We start from the raw sequence: 16,827 nt of genomic DNA, 5'->3' as shown, positions 1-16,827 counted from the left end.
GGCGTTGCGCCCCGCCGCCCCCGCTGCCTCCCGCGGCGGGGAGCTGGGACAGCGGCCACGGCAGAGCGAAAGGGCACGGACCCGGGGAAAGCACCTCCCCTCCGAGTGAGAGAAGGGGGGAAAGGAGGAGGAGAAGGGGGAGGAGGAAAGTGACGACTGTGAGATGAGGGCGGTGGGATGTGGTGCAGCTCCCGTCGGAAAAGGGTGTGTGGAGGAGGAGGGATGGATTAGAGGGGAAAACGGCACTCAGGGAGAGACCGAATGGGGTTTGCTTGGTGGGGCCTGTAAACAAACCAAGAGAGAGAAGGAGTGTGTTTGGGGGGACAGGAAGCTGGAGGAGAGCAGACAGGGTATATGGACAGGTGGGTGGTTGGCTCCAAACTGTTCCCTCTGGCATATGGAAATGCTGGTGCTGCAAAAGTTGCTGGTGAGCTGGTTAAAAACAACTCTGGTCTTGCCCCATGAAGATGCATGTTTTGAGAAGCTGCTAGTGAAGAGAGGTGTCTGCTGCTGGCCAGAACTGAGAGCAGGAAGGACCTGAGAAGTGTCAGGGCAAAGACGAGATTCCAGGAGTTCTGCTCTTTCCCACCCCATTTTTTGCTCCAGAAAATCTCCCTCACCCCTAAGGGCAGGTTTTCATCTGCTGGCTTCCTTTGTCATGCCAAATGGTACAAGATTACTTCAGTCCTCCCTGGGGATCTCTGGGGAGCCTGGCTCTATCACAAGTCCTGGCGCTCCAGGTGGGCCTTCCTTGGTTTCTGTCCTATCACCTTCAGGGACCAGGGAAGCTGAGATGGGTTTGGGAGGGAGAAGGCACATCCACCTGAAAAGTGTCTCTTGTTCCACAGTGCTGCCTCACCTCTCTTTTCTCCTTCATGCAGCTGACAAACGTAGAGGTACAGCAAACTCTACTTTGGCGCTTGGTTTTGGAAACAAAGCCTCACAGTTCTGGTTGAGTATCTCCCATCTATGTCCTTCCTCTTCACCATCCTTCTCACTTTAGTCCAGGTTTCCCACCCTCTGATTGCCAGCCAGCACCATCACCTTTCCCTGGAGCCTGTGTTTTCCATGCTCGATAGCATGATGCCTTTAAGTAACATGGCTTAGGACAGTCTGTCACAACCTCGAGTTTTCAGTTGCTGCTAATATTAACCACGTGGGCTCGAACTGATGGATTTGTGCCTCTAGGTGGATTTCCCTTTTCCTTTTCTTGGCAGTTTTGCTGCCTAGAGGGTCAGGGTCAGCTCCAGTGTTGCTTGTGCCCAGACAGTACTTGGCTCTTTGCAGCCTGGAATTGCAGCCTCATATTAGTTATAAATCCCATGAACCTGTGGAAAAGCAAAGATGTTTTCTCAACAGAGAACAGCCACTCAAGTATTGCCACAAGCAGAGTTCTGCTCAAGAATTAATTTGCTATCTCAGGGTGGATGCTCCTCATGCTTCATAGCCCGTCTGACAAAATGGAGTATTCATGCATACCTTCCTTTCCAAAATGTTGGAGTGCATGCTGAATAAAGACTTGTGAACAGAAAACAACAGGCAAACAGAATTTCTTTCTCCAGTACCCTCCTTTGGTTGTCTGGTAACTGTGGAAGCCAGTGACCAGGCAAACCTGGTCCTTACCTCTTGTCACAGTCTAGGCAGTGGGTGGGGGCAATGGTAATGCAACCATACTTCATATTTCCCTCCAAGCAACTATCATGTAGTAGCAAAAAGCCTACTCCTATAGACAGATAATAAAGTAACTCAATTGCCATAAGGCAGCACGTTAAAGCCCCGTGAAAAATAAGTGTCTCTCATATCGTCTAACAGAGCAATGGTTGAATGCAATCTCAGGTGGTAACTACAATCAGAGGTGTCAATGGGCAAAGGCTGGGGCTTGCAGTCTTGAAGCAAAATAATGGATGACATCTGAGGGTGCTGAGTCCTGTACAGGACCACAAACATGATGGAAAGCATGGGCTAGTCTGCAGAGAACATTTTAAAGGGGTAACCTTGTTGCAGAAAAATTGCATCAGGCAGAATAATTGTGTTTAGTCCCCACTCCACTTCGGGGCAGACTGTGGTGTTGTCTCTCTGCACCACTACAGCCAAATGACTGCTGTTCTCTTGATGTCAGCATCAAAAAAGGAGTTTTCCTGTGTACTGCAAGAAGTTGTGTGCTTGTGCCTGGGATCGATCTAATAGGGAAAGTGAGAAGTGACAGCAGCTGGTGTTGCCAGTACACTTCATTGAAGATGGTCTTTTGGTAGCACTGTTGGTTTTGTATGGCTTTCTGCATCTGAGATGAGGAGGGGTGCAGAGGAAGCCAGCTGCTCCTCTGGCCCTGCTGGGTGCCCACTGGTAGAAATGAGGAACTATCCAGGGCCATTGCACATTTCTTGTGTGCGGTACAGTAGTGGAAAAAGCAAACTCACTGAGTTGCTGCCAGCAGCCTGCCTGAGAGCTATGGATGAGGTGGCCTGCAAGCCCACAGAACCATGAATAAATTGATAGGACACTACAAGAATGTTACTTGCAGCAACAATGTGACTTTGAACCACGCGTAAATGGCAACTTTTCATTACAGAAAGCTGAATAATCTGATAAGATTATAGCTGCCAGTTATCAATCCTCTGTGGGGACAGGAATTTAGATAAGGCAAATCTGAATCACAAAACTTGTGACTGTACCAAAATCTGTGCCACTGCAAGAAGTGGACCCAGTGTTTCTGAAAAAGATCCAGGCTTCCCATATAAGAGTCAGCAAGCAATTAAATAGCCAGCAAGAAATAATCAAAGCAGGAAGAGTTTTGGGTCTGGGGACAAGCTAAAAGAATTTTGCATGCCTCTTCCTTGAACTTGAGGAATTCAGGGGAAAACCTCCTCTTTGGAGAGGTACAGCAAAGTAACTCTCATTTGAGAAGAAAACAGAGAAGATCCTGATACCGCTTGGCAGAGGAGTGGCAGGGGGATGGGAAAAGGGGAACCTGCATCTCTTTTGATCATCAGCAATTTCGGGTGGTTTCTGAAAGGAGCCTTGTCTGAGGCATCACTGGGAGGACTGACAGAGGTCTGACTGCAGAGGAACTGGCTAAATAATCCTCACTTGCTACACACAAGACCCTGGGGCAACATTCTCTGTTAAGCTTTGCCAGTGGGTAGTACTGTGTAAGCACTTCTGTGCTGCTGTCTGTGATATTTTGTGTACGTGTGATGAGATACAAATTTAGAAATCAGCGTTGTTTTCCCACCTACATCTTACTGGGGTTTTTTGCCTCCCAAATCCATTTTATGGCTCTTAAACAGCAAGTGTAGCAGAAGTGAATAAGCTGAGTTAGGGCTGTAGGGAGTCTGCCTCTATTATTAGACCAACTGATACAGCTGGAGCAAACAAATAATCTTTAAGGCATCTGATTTATCTTTGGATCTGAACTGCAGCCTGTTTTTAGTTTTTTCCAGCTGTAATTAGGAGTATAATAAAAGATATTTCTCCTCCTTAAAAGACTTCCCTCCTTTATACTCCTAGACCACAGTGGTTATAGCCACCCAAATACTGCCATGAAGAGATCAGTCAGAGTTTAGGACCCAGAGCCCTCTTTAAGGCTTATGGGATGTGACAGCTGACTGAAAATCAATGAAGTGTGATTTACCAAGCGTCATAATGAGGGCAAGATAAGTCTAGAAAGGTGCTGCCTTGCCTTGCAGACTCAATTGTCTGCCTTGATTTTTAACTAGATTGTTTTAGTCCCCTGCAAAGATGAGACCGATTTGCTTATGAAAACAGAAGATCAGATTTAAAGGAAAAGCCACGGTGGTGCCCATGCTTTGCCTAGTGCTCTTTGCTTTGTGTCTGAGCCACTCAGGTAGGTGTGATTTCTTCTTCTTCTTCCAAGCTGAGCTGCAGGTGTTCAAGATTTTTCTGCTGGCTGGTTAGCTGCCGCTTTCTGGGATACGGTGAATGCTGGCTTCCCTTGGTCCTCCTCTAAACACTGTGTGAGTAGCAGAAGAGGGTTATATCAGTTGCTGCCTTTGTATTGCAACCACGGTTTAATAACTGATGTTGGGGTGGTTGCTGGCTAGAAATTAACAAAAAATCCTAAGCTCAACTTTTCACTGCTAAAGGGAATTAAGGGAGAATTTCCATCGCCAAGAGGAAAACTGAAATGGTTCAGGTGAGCTGATGAAGGGCTTAGTGTCTTGTCTGTGCTTCTTGGGGTGTTTTGCATGTTTGTTTAGCAGACTTTCTGCCTCAGAACTCCTGTTCTGCACCCATGGGGAGCTGCTACTTGCACGGATCACAGAGAGAAGCAAGAAACCTGGGGGAGAGGGGAGATGGCAGACTGTGCTTGGGTAATTGAACGTTTGTAAATGTGCCAGGGAGCTCCCCAGTTTTTGCCTCTCAGTGCACCCTATGGTAAATTCAGGGATGTATCTGTCCTGTGGTTGCTTCTCTGTTTTTTTCAAAGGCAGTGCCACTTTGTTCAATATTTTCTCCATGGATTTATCTAGTTTAATCATAAGATGGGGCTTGGTCAAAGGAACTGTTAGGCTATTTTCTCACATGATATTTCTTATTTCTCATTAATAGCTTCTGCTTTTAAAATGTCTTTGTGCAAGTACTGAGGCTTATAAAGGCAGCAATCTTCTTCCTTCTGACTTTCTTCTTTGTGAGACTCCTCAAGTCTTTTTCTCTCTTTTGTGTGGCTTCCTCAGCAGTTGAGATTCAACATATCCAGCCCCACACCCAGCTTTACCACCTGTCTTCTATACCCACTTGGATCATTAGGGACCTGAACTTTACGTGAGATGCGGGCTGTGAAGTGGCACCATTTTCTTTTGCGAGGAATTGTGCACACCCACAGACACAGAGTGTGTGAGGCTGCATATATGTGTGCAGGATTTCATACTAAAACAAAAACAGAGCAAGGTATTCTGGCATTAAGATAGGGCTGGTTTTGGTACCGTATGTTTTGAGGTTACGGATTTTTCTATTCAGTGGGTTTTCTGTTAAATCTGTTTTTTACAACCATGCACCCCTGTGAATCTCCTAAAGGGAAAGCAAAATGTCTAGGAGATGGAGTCTCTGCAAAGACTCATATATGTCAGGGGGTTGGACCTCTGAGGTTGTGGGCAGTGAGGGGGGAGAAATGTATTCTTTCTCTTTCTTTGGTTGCAGATGCAATACCTGTTTCAGAGTTTATAGCTCCTCAAAGAGGAACAGTATCTTGCTGTGGCTGAAAGTGGGAAATTACAGTGTTGCTGGGACCTTGTGCTGTCCTGAGAGGATCCAGACAGCATTAAAAAATGATTTTGTCCCATGAAAATCTCTGAGAGCAGGTTTTTGCTTTGGGCAGTCCTTCAGCTGTGTTGCTTGTTGTCAGGTCTAGCCCTGCCCACAGCCTCAGACACACCCTGACAAAGTGCGCAGCCTGTTGTGCCCAGGAGATGGGCAGCAGCTGCTGGGGAATAGGACATGGGCAGAGACAGGGGTCTGTGGTCATGTCCTTTCCTCCATGTAGGGGCAGAGCACTACCCTCTGCTTCCAGTTTTCTCTCTGGAGGAGCTGCTGGGCTTGAATGCCCTTTCTCCCCATGTGGAACTCTCCATGTGCTGGGGGCTGCCTTAGCTCTGTTCGTTGATGCACCGCGTGTGTGAGCACATTGACTGTGCCCTCCAGGGCTCTCCCACCATCAGGTCCTGGCACCATCCCTGGGCCATGACCCTCTGCCTGCAGACTCCTCTTGCATCTAATGCTTGGCAGTCCAGGCGCAGGTGTTCTGCTCACCCTGGGGCTGGCAGAGCACAAGCTGGGCCCTGGACAGTGTCCTGTGAGGTCCCATTTGACTGCTGACACTGCTATGTGGCTGTGATCCTTACTGTATGGAGTCAATTCTTTTTCCTCCTTGGTGGCTTTGAAGAGAGGTAAAATCCTTCTCACCCTTGGGTGCTGTGTGTGTGCACAAGGGAAGACATGGAGGTTGTATCAGAACCTCAACATCACACGGAGTGGGGCCAAAGTTTGCAAAAGGGTGGAGGGTCTGAACTGCCCTTCCCCCTTCATGGTAGCAAGGAGAAGGAGGAGCATGGTGTCAGCGATTGTGGGAGTCACAAGTCTTGCAGGTACAGACCATGATGGCTCTGTGCTTGCCTGGCAGATCTAGCCCTGACTGCATCATCCAGCTCCTGCTGCTGCCAGGTGGGCTCTTTTTGCTTTGGCAAAAAGGCCATAGAAAACATGAACCTAGTACAAAGTCGTCACTGCTCTGACTTCATGATTTTTTTTTGTATGTGAGTTGGGCTTGGGCTATCTTGCCTTTCCTTTCCCTTGCCCTGGTTCTGCTGAGAGTCTGTGGATCTGAATTCCTGCAGACCTGGCCAGAGGTGAGTTTTCCTCACATCATTGCTCTGCCTCACTTCAGGTCATGGCATTTTCCATGTATGCTTTATGGCAATATCTCCACTCTGTGTTGCTCTCTTCCAGATGTGAATGCCTTCAGTTCAGTTGCTGAAAATGAGGATGCACTCCTCAAGCACTTATTTGAAGGCTATCAGAAATGGGTCCGCCCTGTGGAAAACTCCAATGACACCATCAAAGTCCTTTTTGGGTTAAAGATATCACAGCTTGTGGATGTGGTAAGTGTTGTGTTAGGCTCAGTAAAACACCCCTTCTTTTATAGACAGTTGTGCCTCCACCTGGGAGGGCTGGTAATGTAATCAGCTTTTGCTTCCTGCCACAAGAAATGCACGGTGATGGTTGGGCAACAGAACACTGAGTGTGAAATGGTGCTGGTGATATGACCTTCTGCCTCCCTCCACCCTCAGCAAGGACTCTAGGACTCATTTATTTTGAAGGAAACCAGAAGGCTCTTTTTTCCCTGATGTTCTCAGGGAATGAGACCTCATTTCCACAAGGTTTTAATCAAACAACCCGTGCCAGACAGTTCTTGATATCTATGTTGCAGTTTAATGACAAGACAGCTACAGGAGAGGACTGAGGAAGGGTAAGAGCTGGTTGGGCATTATTCCCTCTAAGCAAGCTTGTATTGAGGCCAAAGGTAGTTAAAGTTTTAAGCCAGCTGGTCACTCAGATAAAACTCTAGAGGCAAAATAGATAATCCTGTGTTTCTGCCCATGTGGAAATTTTTCCTTCCCTTTCCACTGCAATGCACAGTGGAATTTGCACAATGCCCAGAGGTACCCACGCAACAGTGTGCTCCTTACATCCCCCAGCCCCTGGTAATGTCTCCTTGTGCTGTGGAAGGCACACTCTAATTGTATGCTTTATTTACATATTTAGGACAGTGTTTCAGCTTGTGTCTTCCCAAACTCACTCCAGGTGGAGCAGTGCAGGGAGATGAGCCATCCTCTGAGCCCATAGCCTTGTGTGACCTGATACCACTTGCTGGCTGAGCCCTGCTGCATCCTGGCTCTTTCGCATATGATTCCTTTGATCTCCTGTGAAATGCCAGACCTCAGTTTTCCAGCCTCAGGGACTCCCAGTGATAGCAGGGACAGCATGTAGAAAGTCACCCTCAATGGTGACCGAAGAGCCCAAGCCCATGGGGAAGCAGGACCATAGGAATCTCCTCATATTGGCACAGGGTGGGACTCAGCAGGCATAGGCTCTGTTTCTAATGGCTGCTTTGGTATTGCAATCCTCTCTACCTTGTGTCACCCTAGGATGAGAAGAATCAGCTGATGACAACCAACGTGTGGCTGAAACAGGTAAATTAGACCACATCTGACCTCACTTTTCCCCATGTGGAGCTTCTGAGCTGAGTAGCCATCCCAGTCTGCTGTCCACTGTGCCATCCATCCCATTTTGTGATGCTGAGTGGCCAGCACCAAGATACCTAACCTGAAGTCTTTACTTCACTCTTCTCATTTCATTAAATGCATAAAGAGACAGAAAGGCAGGCAGGTAGGCCTTTAGGACACAGGGTACCCTCTTCTCCTGACCTTCACCCCAGCTGTATTTCAGGGAAGCGACACACCTGGTACTGCACTTGGCTATCTCTGGGATGTTGTATGTGCCCTGAGGGACTATCCTGTCTTAGAGGTCACACAAGTACTGTCTTCCTTGCCTGAGCTAAGAGTGGTGCCTCAGATAGATTTCTTCATTCCTCAGCATATGTAAAGAGAAAAAAAAGGCCACACCACAGACCTTTTCCCATTAAAAGCTGTAGCAAATGAATCAGATCTCTCTATCATAATTGCTTCTGGAACTGATGGTGATTTATACAAATGCGGGAAAGGTGCAAGTTGAACTGTTAGGTCTCCTTTCTTCTTCTTCACTCCTGAAGAATACTGTTTTTGGTTTAGGTTACATTGCACCAGTTTATTGACCTTGTGACAATTATTTTAAGTCTCTCAGCCTTGTGAGTATCTGTAAAGATGTCAGCTAATCCCAGGCAGAGGACATAAAAAACAAACCGTACTTGAAATCATGCCAGGGAGAAAGGTTCCTGGGGACCACTGGGCTGGTGGACAAGAAATGTGAGTCAATTTTTGTCTCAGTCTGGGTCCTGTAGTGCTCCAGTGGGAGATTCTGGCTGGAGCAAGACCCCTAAAACCCATATGGATATTGTGTGTAAAGATGGTCTCTCCCTTGAAGAGGGAAAAGCTCAGACTTCCCCTCACTGTGGGGAAGACAGGAATTTCCCCTTCTGCTGGAGAAATTTCTCTCTGATCCAAATACAGCTGCTGGGAGCCTGCCCTGAAATATCTGCAGTATTACATTTTCCCCATCTTCAGCTGCAATTGTAGAGCCCCTTTTGTGCACAAGGCCACATCTTGGCTTCCTTACTTCAAGTATCCACTTGGGCAGACAGCAGAGCCCTTCTGTAAAGGTCACCTCTCTGCCCTCATCTGTCCTCTCCCATTCCCACCCACTCTCCTTGCAGGCTATAGCACCCAGCTTCACCTGCAGGTCCAAGCCCTGTGCACTGTAGACAGACTGATTTCTCTGGAAGCCTTGGTAATCCTCAGATTTTAGCCATGGCAGCTCCTCAGGGAAACTCAGGACTGTGATTACCCAGAGCTGGGCTCCCAGGTGTTGTTACCATTTCTAATACTGCTTCTCCATCTGATGGGCTGAGAACATTAAGGCCCGAGGTAATGCAAAGGGAGCAGAAAATGAGGCACAGGCTCTGATTTTCACACATATAAGTGCTCTCAGGAGCTCAGGCTGAGCACTGAATACCTGTGGCCTGACCCAGGTGTCCTGCTGTGGGAGCTGTGCATTCATGTAGGCCCAGCTCCCTCAGCTTTTCCTTGTAAGAGATGCTCCAGTCCCCTCATCATCTTTGCTACCCTCTGCTGGACCTGCTCCAGAAGCTCCGTGCTCAAGCAGCATCATCCTAGAGCACATTACACAGGATTGTATCCAGAGGGTTCTTGAATAACTCCAGTGAGGGAGACTCCACTACCTCTCTGGGCAATCTGTTCCAGTGCTCAGTCACCCATGCAACAGGCCACAAGGAAGGGCACACTGCTGGCTCATGGACAGTTTGGTGCCCACCAGAATCCCCTTGTCCTTCTCCCCAGAGCTGCTTCCCAGCAGGTCAGCCCCCAGCCTGTGCTGGTGCCTGAGATTTTTCCTCCCCAGGTTCAGGACCCTGCACTTGCCTTTGTTGAATTTCAGAAGTTTCTTCTCTTCCCATCCCTCCAGCCTGTCCAGTCCTTCTGAAGGGCTGCCCAGCCCTCTGGGATATTGGCCACTCCTCTGAAGTTTGTGTCATCAGTAAACTTGGTGAGAAGGTATCTGCTCCTTCATCCATGTCACTGGTAAATAAGTTAAACTACACTGGGCCCAGTATGGAACCTTGTGAGACACCACCAGTGACGGGCCTCCAAGCAGACTCTGTCCACTGATTACAACTCTCTGGGATCTGCCGTTCCGCCAGTTCTCAGTCCACCTCACTGTCCACTCGTCCAGTCCAAATGTCCTGAATTTGCCTATGAGGACCTTGTGAGAGAGACGGTGTTGAAAGCCTTGCTGTAGGCAAGGTAGACAATACCCACTGCTCTCCCCTCGTCCATCCAGGGAGTTGTTTCATCATGGAAGGCAATCAGGTTGGTCAAGCATGATTTACTTTTAGTGAATCCATGCTGATTGCTCCTGATGACCTTCATAATTTCTCTGCAAGAGTCTTACTTTTCTTGGATAAGCAAAGCTTAAACACAAGCATTTTCTTTTTTTTTTTTTTCCAACATTCTGATGCCCACGATGGTGGTCCCTGATAAACAAGCAGGCTGACACACAAGGTTCAGAGGAGCCTTTAGTGGTTGCTGAGAAAGTGTCTGGATTCAGACAAGCTACGGGGTCTACCAGCACAGGTCGAGAATCTGGGTCCAGATTTTTCTTCCACTAGTGGTGGGTTAAACTCTTCAATGACAGCACAGAAATGGGAATTTGGCACAACTGGACATAGCAATTGCAACATCAGGAGCAGCTTGGAAAAAAGGGAGAAGAGAGGAAAGAGCCTTATGCATCTGCTGCTACAGTGTGTGTCGGCATAGCCCACAGGGAGATTCCTGTTTTAAACTGCTCATCTTCAAAATCTGCACACAACCTATATTCTGCTCTAGTAGGAAGGCATAACCATTTGCCTTGCAGACACAAAAGAGCACTTTAGCTGGGAGAGAAATCAATGCAGGGCAGGGGGAAAGTGAGGAATACTGCAGACGGAACAAATAACCCAGGCCAAGGGGCTGCTCCAATTCAACTCCATGATTGATGATGGGATGATTCTATTCCAGGTGGCTCACAGGGTATTTGCTGCTCTTGTGTTAGTGGCAGCTACAAGCTGACTGTGTTGGTTGCTGCTCAGCCCTGCCTATTCCCTTACATGATGTGTGTTTCCAGCCCCGTTGTACCTATTGCAGGAAGTGTCCAGGACATATGTGAGACTGTGACCACTTCGCCTAGGCTGCTGGAGACAAGTTAGATACAGAGAAATGCTAACACTAAAAGTGGTGTTCTCTGTCCCTGATGCTGAGGTTATGAGCAGCAATGGCCCCTCTTCTCTTTCCACACATGAACAATAACAAATGTCTGTAGGTATAGCTGTGAAAAGCATGTGGAATCAAAGAAATAAGAGGGGAACAACATGGAGAATTAATAGAGAACATTGCTTTTTTGGTTCATCCTTAAGTCATGGAGGAAATTGCCCAGTGAAGGCTGAGACTTCCACATCCCTGGAGATCTCTTAGTGCTGCAGCTTAATGGAAACTGGTTCATCTTCCACTTCCTGGCATTGACCACAGCCTATAGCTCTTGCATCATGTTGCTGCTATTTCTGTGGACAAATGAAAATCCTCATCAATAATGAACAAGGATCAGAGAGCTGGTTTTCCATTGCTTTTCTGTGGAAATCTCCAGGTTGCTGGAGCCACTTTGTTATGATCTCCCTATCTGGAAAACCAAAAAAGGAGACAAAAGTTATTCTAGACTTCAGCATGATGAAAATGGACAGGACTCTCCCTGCTTTTCTAACAAAATGCTTTACAATAGCTTCATATTATTTTTCCTGAAATAGTCTGCAGGTCTTTCTGATGAAAGAGCAATTTATTTTTTGCAAGGACAGTGTGCAGGTATGAGGTGTTGTATTCCATCCACTGAAAAAAGCCAGGTCTCTACTGAAAAGTGAATTAAGGCCACCTCTCCTCATTTGAGTACTAGTACCCACACCACCTGGCTCTTCCATGGGGTTGGTGCCAGCCAAAACCAGGTTGGGCTGGTTCTCAGAGGGAGGGAAAGCTGCTGCACTAAAGGGAAGTGGCTCCTTCCTTCTAGCCTACTCTCAGGTGGGCTGTGCAGGGTGGTGAGTGAAGTGAGAGTCAAGTGCTCTCCAGGAGTGCTGGCCTTGAGGTTGCCAGCCTAGGGATGGGTTCTTGGGTCTCACCTGTATCTGGAGGAGCAGTGCTTGTGGGGATTAACATCTCCCAGGCCGTGCCTGTCTGGCATCCTCTGTACAGCTGAACAGCCTCACACCAGGCTCTACCCCCTGAGCTGTGCATGCAGTTATTCTGAGGCACAGGCAGGGGTGAGGAAAGAGGCTGCTGCATATGAGTGGGCAGAGGACTCTGCTGTTTCGTTGTAGGAATGGATCGACCACAAGCTCTCCTGGAATCCAGATGAATATGGTGGGATCACTGCTATCCGGGTCCCCTCTGAGTCTCTGTGGCTTCCCGACATTGTTTTGTTTGAAAAGTGAGTAGTGTGGCTCCTTGCTCTGGGCTTAGGCCAGAGCTTGGGCAAGGCATGTCAGCTACCATGAGGCTTGTGTGTGCTGTCAGAGGGCTGCTTCTTTAGGCAGTGTGAATGTTGTGCACTGTGTGCTCCAGGTGAGGGACAGAAAGCAGAGCTGAGAGGGGGTAGGACTGGGGCAAACATAGTCCTGAACTCGGTACTGTTTCTTCCTGTCCAACTCCCAGTGCTGACGGACGTTTTGAGGGATCCCTGATGACCAAAGCCATAGTGAAGTACAATGGAGTGGTGACCTGGACACCACCGGCCAGTTATAAGAGCTCCTGCACAATGGATGTGACCTTCTTCCCCTTCGACAGGCAGAACTGCTCCATGAAGTTTGGGTCATGGACATATGATGGCAATATGGTGGACTTGATTTTAGTGGATGAAAATGTAGACAGAAAAGACTTCTTTGATAATGGGGAGTGGGAGATCTTAAACGCCAAAGGTATGAAAGGCAACAGGAAAGATGGGCTGTACTCTTACCCATTTGTCACTTACTCCTTTGTGTTGAGACGCCTTCCATTGTTTTACACTCTTTTCTTAATAATCCCTTGCCTGGGATTGTCTTTTCTAACTGTCCTGGTGTTTTACCTGCCTTCAGATGAAGGAGAGAAGCTTTCACTGTCGACATCAGTTCTAGTGTCCCTCACTGTTTTCCTTTTAGTGATTGAGGAAATAATCCCTTCTTCTTCCAAAGTCATCCCTCTGATTGGTGAGTATCTGCTCTTCATCATGATTTTTGTGACCCTCTCTATCATCGTGACTGTGTTTGTTATCAATGTCCACCACCGATCCTCAGCAACTTACCACCCCATGGCTCCTTGGGTTAAAAGGCTCTTTCTCCAGAAGTTGCCTCGTCTGCTCTGCATGAAGGGCCATGTAGATCGCTACTCGTTCTCAGAGACTGAAGAAAAGGAAACCACCTCGAAATCAAAGTTTCTGGGGAAGCAGAAATACAAGCAAGCAAAAGATGGAGAAAAAGTTGTTATTGCCTTTCTGGAAAAGGCAGCTGACTCCATTCGGTACATTTCCAGGCACGTTAAAAAGGAGCATTTCATCAGACAGGTAGGTGGAAGGAGGGCAAGGAGGGAATCACACTTTCCTTGACAGCGATGGCCTAAGCTCTTTTCTTTTCTGCATGCTTTCCTCTTTGCCTCATCTTCCTGCTCTCCTCTGAGACATATTCTTCCTCAGATCTTGATAAATAATATGTTTCCTGAGACAACACATAGCTTTAAGGAGAAGTGTATTGTGCTGTGGGAGTCCCTGCTCTTCACAGAGGCAAGAGACTCCAGCAGCCTCTCCTGGAGGAATCCCTGGTTTGGGATTATTTTAATAACCTTGTTGTGTAAATTTGGGGTACACTTGAATCTGGAAGCCTCTAAACTCTCATATGCTCTGAAAATGTAACTTTCACACTTACAGGCAGGCTCTATGACATTTGCCAGGTGTCAGTCCTGGCCTCCCAGCACATACTCTGCACTGTGTAGCTGCTCTGTTTTGAGTGGAGGTCTTCTAGATTTTCACTAACACCTGTTCAGATTAGCTCCCAACTGCTATCCTTCACCTCTTAGTGATCCTCCTGGCTTTTAAAATGGCAAATTACTGTGTGCAAACAACGCATCTCATGCAAGGGTAGGACAGCAGAGCAATGCATCTGGCAGCATTTGGAAAGAGAAAAACTTCTGTTAGCACCCTCCTAGCAAGAGCTAGGGCTTTGTTCAAACTGTGCTGAGAGGACTATAGCACAAAGAAGAGCAGTAAATCAAACATGTAGTATGCGTATACTGTCCATGACTGAAACCTGTTTGAAGCTGAAATAACTGTAATAAAAAGGTCCCTTGAATCACCTTAATAAACACACTTTTGTGTGTAGTTGTAGTAGTTGTGCTAATACTCAAAATTCAAAATTCCCCTCCTGAGTGTACCCAATCTGAGTCAACAAGTCACTTAAGCAAACACAAGTAAATCGAAGCCCTTGTACTGTGTCCAAGTGCTGTGCCAGAGCCTCATCCTGGCACTTGGAGGGAAATGCAGGTCTGTAAAAAGAAATCCAGTTCACTATAAAGCCACCTTCAAAGCTAAGTCTGTAAACTTTCCTATATGCACTTAACTAAAAGCTTTTGCACAGGCTGAAGGAGTTGTATCACCATGTGCATAGAACTATGGAACTGTTTTGGAGCCTTGAGCAATTTGCAGCTATGAGTGCTGAAAAGGTGATCCCTGTTAGTTTTAGGCTACCGCATACTACAGACTTCTAATTTTAAAACCAGATTTGGGGGGCTGAAATATATGTAGCAGTATCAACAAAGTACCAGGCTTGTTACTGTTTATGTTTATCCTCCCTCTTTCCTTTCCAGGTTGTACAAGACTGGAAATTTGTAGCTCAAGTCCTGGATCGGATCTTCCTGTGGTTATTTCTGGTGGTGTCAGTGACGGGTTCAGTTCTCATCTTTACCCCTGCATTACGGATGTGGTTGAATAACACTCTGTAGAAAATGCTCCTACAGTAACATAAAACAAGCACAGTACCAAGGGATGGTGGTGCCTTCGAGCTTGGTGTCTGCTGTGCAAGAGGGGAAGCAGCAGCAAGAAAGAAGGAAGGTGATGGTAACAGTGGGCATTGATTAGTGCTTTCAATCTTCATATAACTCTACCAGTAACAGATTCTGCTGAAATCAGAGAAGAGCTTGGTATACAGCCAAGTCCTAAAGTAAACTGGAGCTGTGCAATGGGGTTATAATTATTTTCTTGTTAGCTTGGTTGTATTACTATATAAGCCAAGATTATTAGTTAAAATTGGAAATAGAGGCTCTTGCACAATGATTATACTTAGAAGGCAGATCTGCCAGTTAAAATGCTACATTATAAAAAAAGTTACAGCAGGAACACAAATCTCTACTCAGTTTATCTGTGTTTCCAAGTGAAAACCACTAAGTCTCTGCAGGTTGCTTTATGCATGTGTCAGAACTGACAATTGCATGGCATATGCATCAGAAAAAGTATAAATTCTTCTTGGATGGGATGCTCAAAACCTTGACTCTCTAGCCTAACCTTGCTGCAGGATGAGCTCGACAGCGGCAGAACTTAACACTCTGCCCACCTGCTACCAGCCTTTATGGCATGCACACTTGATCTCTCACCTCAGCCATCAGGAAACTACGAGGTGTTGCCCACCTTTCAGTATTATTTGTAATTTTGCTTGCTGCTCTGTAATGTACCAGAAGGCTGACGAAGTGAGGATTTTTCCCCTTGCTCCACATTTAGAAACTATTATTCCTTCACCTGCTTGCTCACAAGTGGAAGATCACTTAAGCATACTGCACAGAGGAAGGTGGCTACGCTACTCCATAACGCAACAGTGATATTCCTGAAGTGTTCAGCTGGAGGGAAGCTGCAAACATAGCTTTTGGCAGATGAAACTTGTGGTTGCTGCAGGAGCGGGGTTTTTCTTGAGAGCTATGGGGTGGGCTGGTCACCAGGAAGATATATTTTTGGATGTTGGTTTGTCCATATTACCCAGGCAATTCAGAATTTCATTCCTTTGATTCCTTTACTTTGGGATCTTTTTGCATGATTAGAAACAGCTCTTAAAAGTGTTAAGTAAGTGAGATGTGACTGAAAACATCCAGGTGAAACTCCTGAACACAGGAATGAAGCTCTCACCACTTTTGCTGGAACAGTGTTTTCCAACATTGTGTGTTTTAGAAAATCCCATTCAGAACTTGCAAATGTTTTCAAGGTTAAGTAGGAGTTTGGAGATCCAATTTTTGACAATCTAAATATGTGTTAAAGTTTTAGCTAGCCTTGAAACTGTCTCCCTAGGGATGGAGGTTAGAAAGTGTTAAAAATACATAGAGGTGTTCTTGTGCTTGGATTATGCATGCACACCAGACCTCCATGACTTAATGCAATCCCATCTTGTTGTGTCAATGCAGAAACTTCTGTTCACTTGTGCAATTATTATTAATAAAGATGTATTTAGTAAATGATTCCTGAGGTGTCCATACACTGGGCTATGTTGTTGATTTGTTGCCAACAAAGCTAGATTGTAGCTCATTTAAAAAGTTTTGCCTCTGTTTGAATAGATTATATTCAAACAGAGGGATTGGCAGTCCTCATTACTTTTTAGCTCTGTATGTGAGTTTGAGCAAGCATTCAGATCTGGTTTTTATATCGTAGGAGTGTCAGAGACTGAAATATTATATTTTATGACTTAAACATTTTCTTAAAGGACTTTTAAAACTGTATTACAAAAGCTGAAGAGAAGACTCCCACACCCTGAATGGGGCCCTGAGGCCTGACACTGCTCGATGATGAAGATAAGATAAAGTAACAACTCAGGGCTGGGGACATTCACTGAGCATGGGCTTAACACCTCCAAGATGAGGACCACAGCCCCAGGGCTATCAGCTGCCAGGCTCGAACAGACCCTCACACCAAGGGGTGGAGGGAGGAGAGACTCTGGGTATCTTGGAAAAGCCTCTGGTCAGAGGTGCAGTGACGGCCCATCCTCCACTGTGCAGAGGAGCCCAGCTGAGGGCTCCTCACTGTGGGGGAAGCTTATCCACAGCAGAAGGGGGTGACATG

At 46.6% G+C, this 16,827-nt stretch overlaps 1 protein-coding gene across 4 annotated transcripts; it reads left to right on the top strand.

Moving 5' to 3' along the window:
* The first annotated feature begins 3,296 nt into the window (after positions 1-3,296).
* Positions 3,297-16,246, top strand: CHRNB3 (cholinergic receptor nicotinic beta 3 subunit). Of its 4 annotated transcripts, XM_017735460.1 has the most exons (7): positions 3,297-3,844; positions 6,463-6,614; positions 7,662-7,706; positions 12,086-12,195; positions 12,420-12,949; positions 13,037-13,302; positions 14,598-16,246. In XM_017735460.1, exons 1-7 carry the CDS (start codon positions 3,802-3,804, stop codon positions 14,730-14,732), a joined length of 1,281 nt encoding a protein of 426 aa, XP_017590949.1. In that variant the 5' UTR covers positions 3,297-3,801; the 3' UTR covers positions 14,733-16,246. The 4 variants fall into 4 exon arrangements, with proteins under 4 accessions (XP_017590949.1, XP_008632779.1, XP_017590950.1 ...); XM_008634557.2 differs by having other exon boundaries at positions 3,299-3,844; positions 12,420-13,302; XM_017735461.1 differs by lacking the exon at positions 3,297-3,844 and adding an exon at positions 4,009-4,153 and having other exon boundaries at positions 12,420-13,302.
* Positions 16,247-16,827: the final 581 nt, after the last annotated feature.

The sequence above is a fragment of the Corvus brachyrhynchos genome, unplaced genomic scaffold (genome assembly GCF_000691975.1).
Source record: "Corvus brachyrhynchos isolate BGI_N302 unplaced genomic scaffold, ASM69197v1 scaffold22, whole genome shotgun sequence".
NCBI classification, from domain to species: Eukaryota; Metazoa; Chordata; class Aves; order Passeriformes; family Corvidae; genus Corvus; species Corvus brachyrhynchos.
The sequence above is the reverse complement of the archived record's forward strand: the minus strand, read 5'-3'. Positions and strand labels throughout refer to the sequence as shown.

Bases quoted from the DNA above. Each gene is read 5' to 3' on its own strand.
- CHRNB3 (XM_008634557.2), top strand. From the start codon at position 3,802: ATGCTTTGCCTAGTGCTCTTTGCTTTGTGTCTGAGCCACTCAG. The intron at 6,615-7,661 runs GTAAGTGTTGTG...GTGTCACCCTAG, and splicing joins TATCACAGCTTGTGGATGTG to GATGAGAAGAATCAGCTGAT. The intron at 7,707-12,085 runs GTAAATTAGACC...GTTTCGTTGTAG, and splicing joins CCAACGTGTGGCTGAAACAG to GAATGGATCGACCACAAGCT.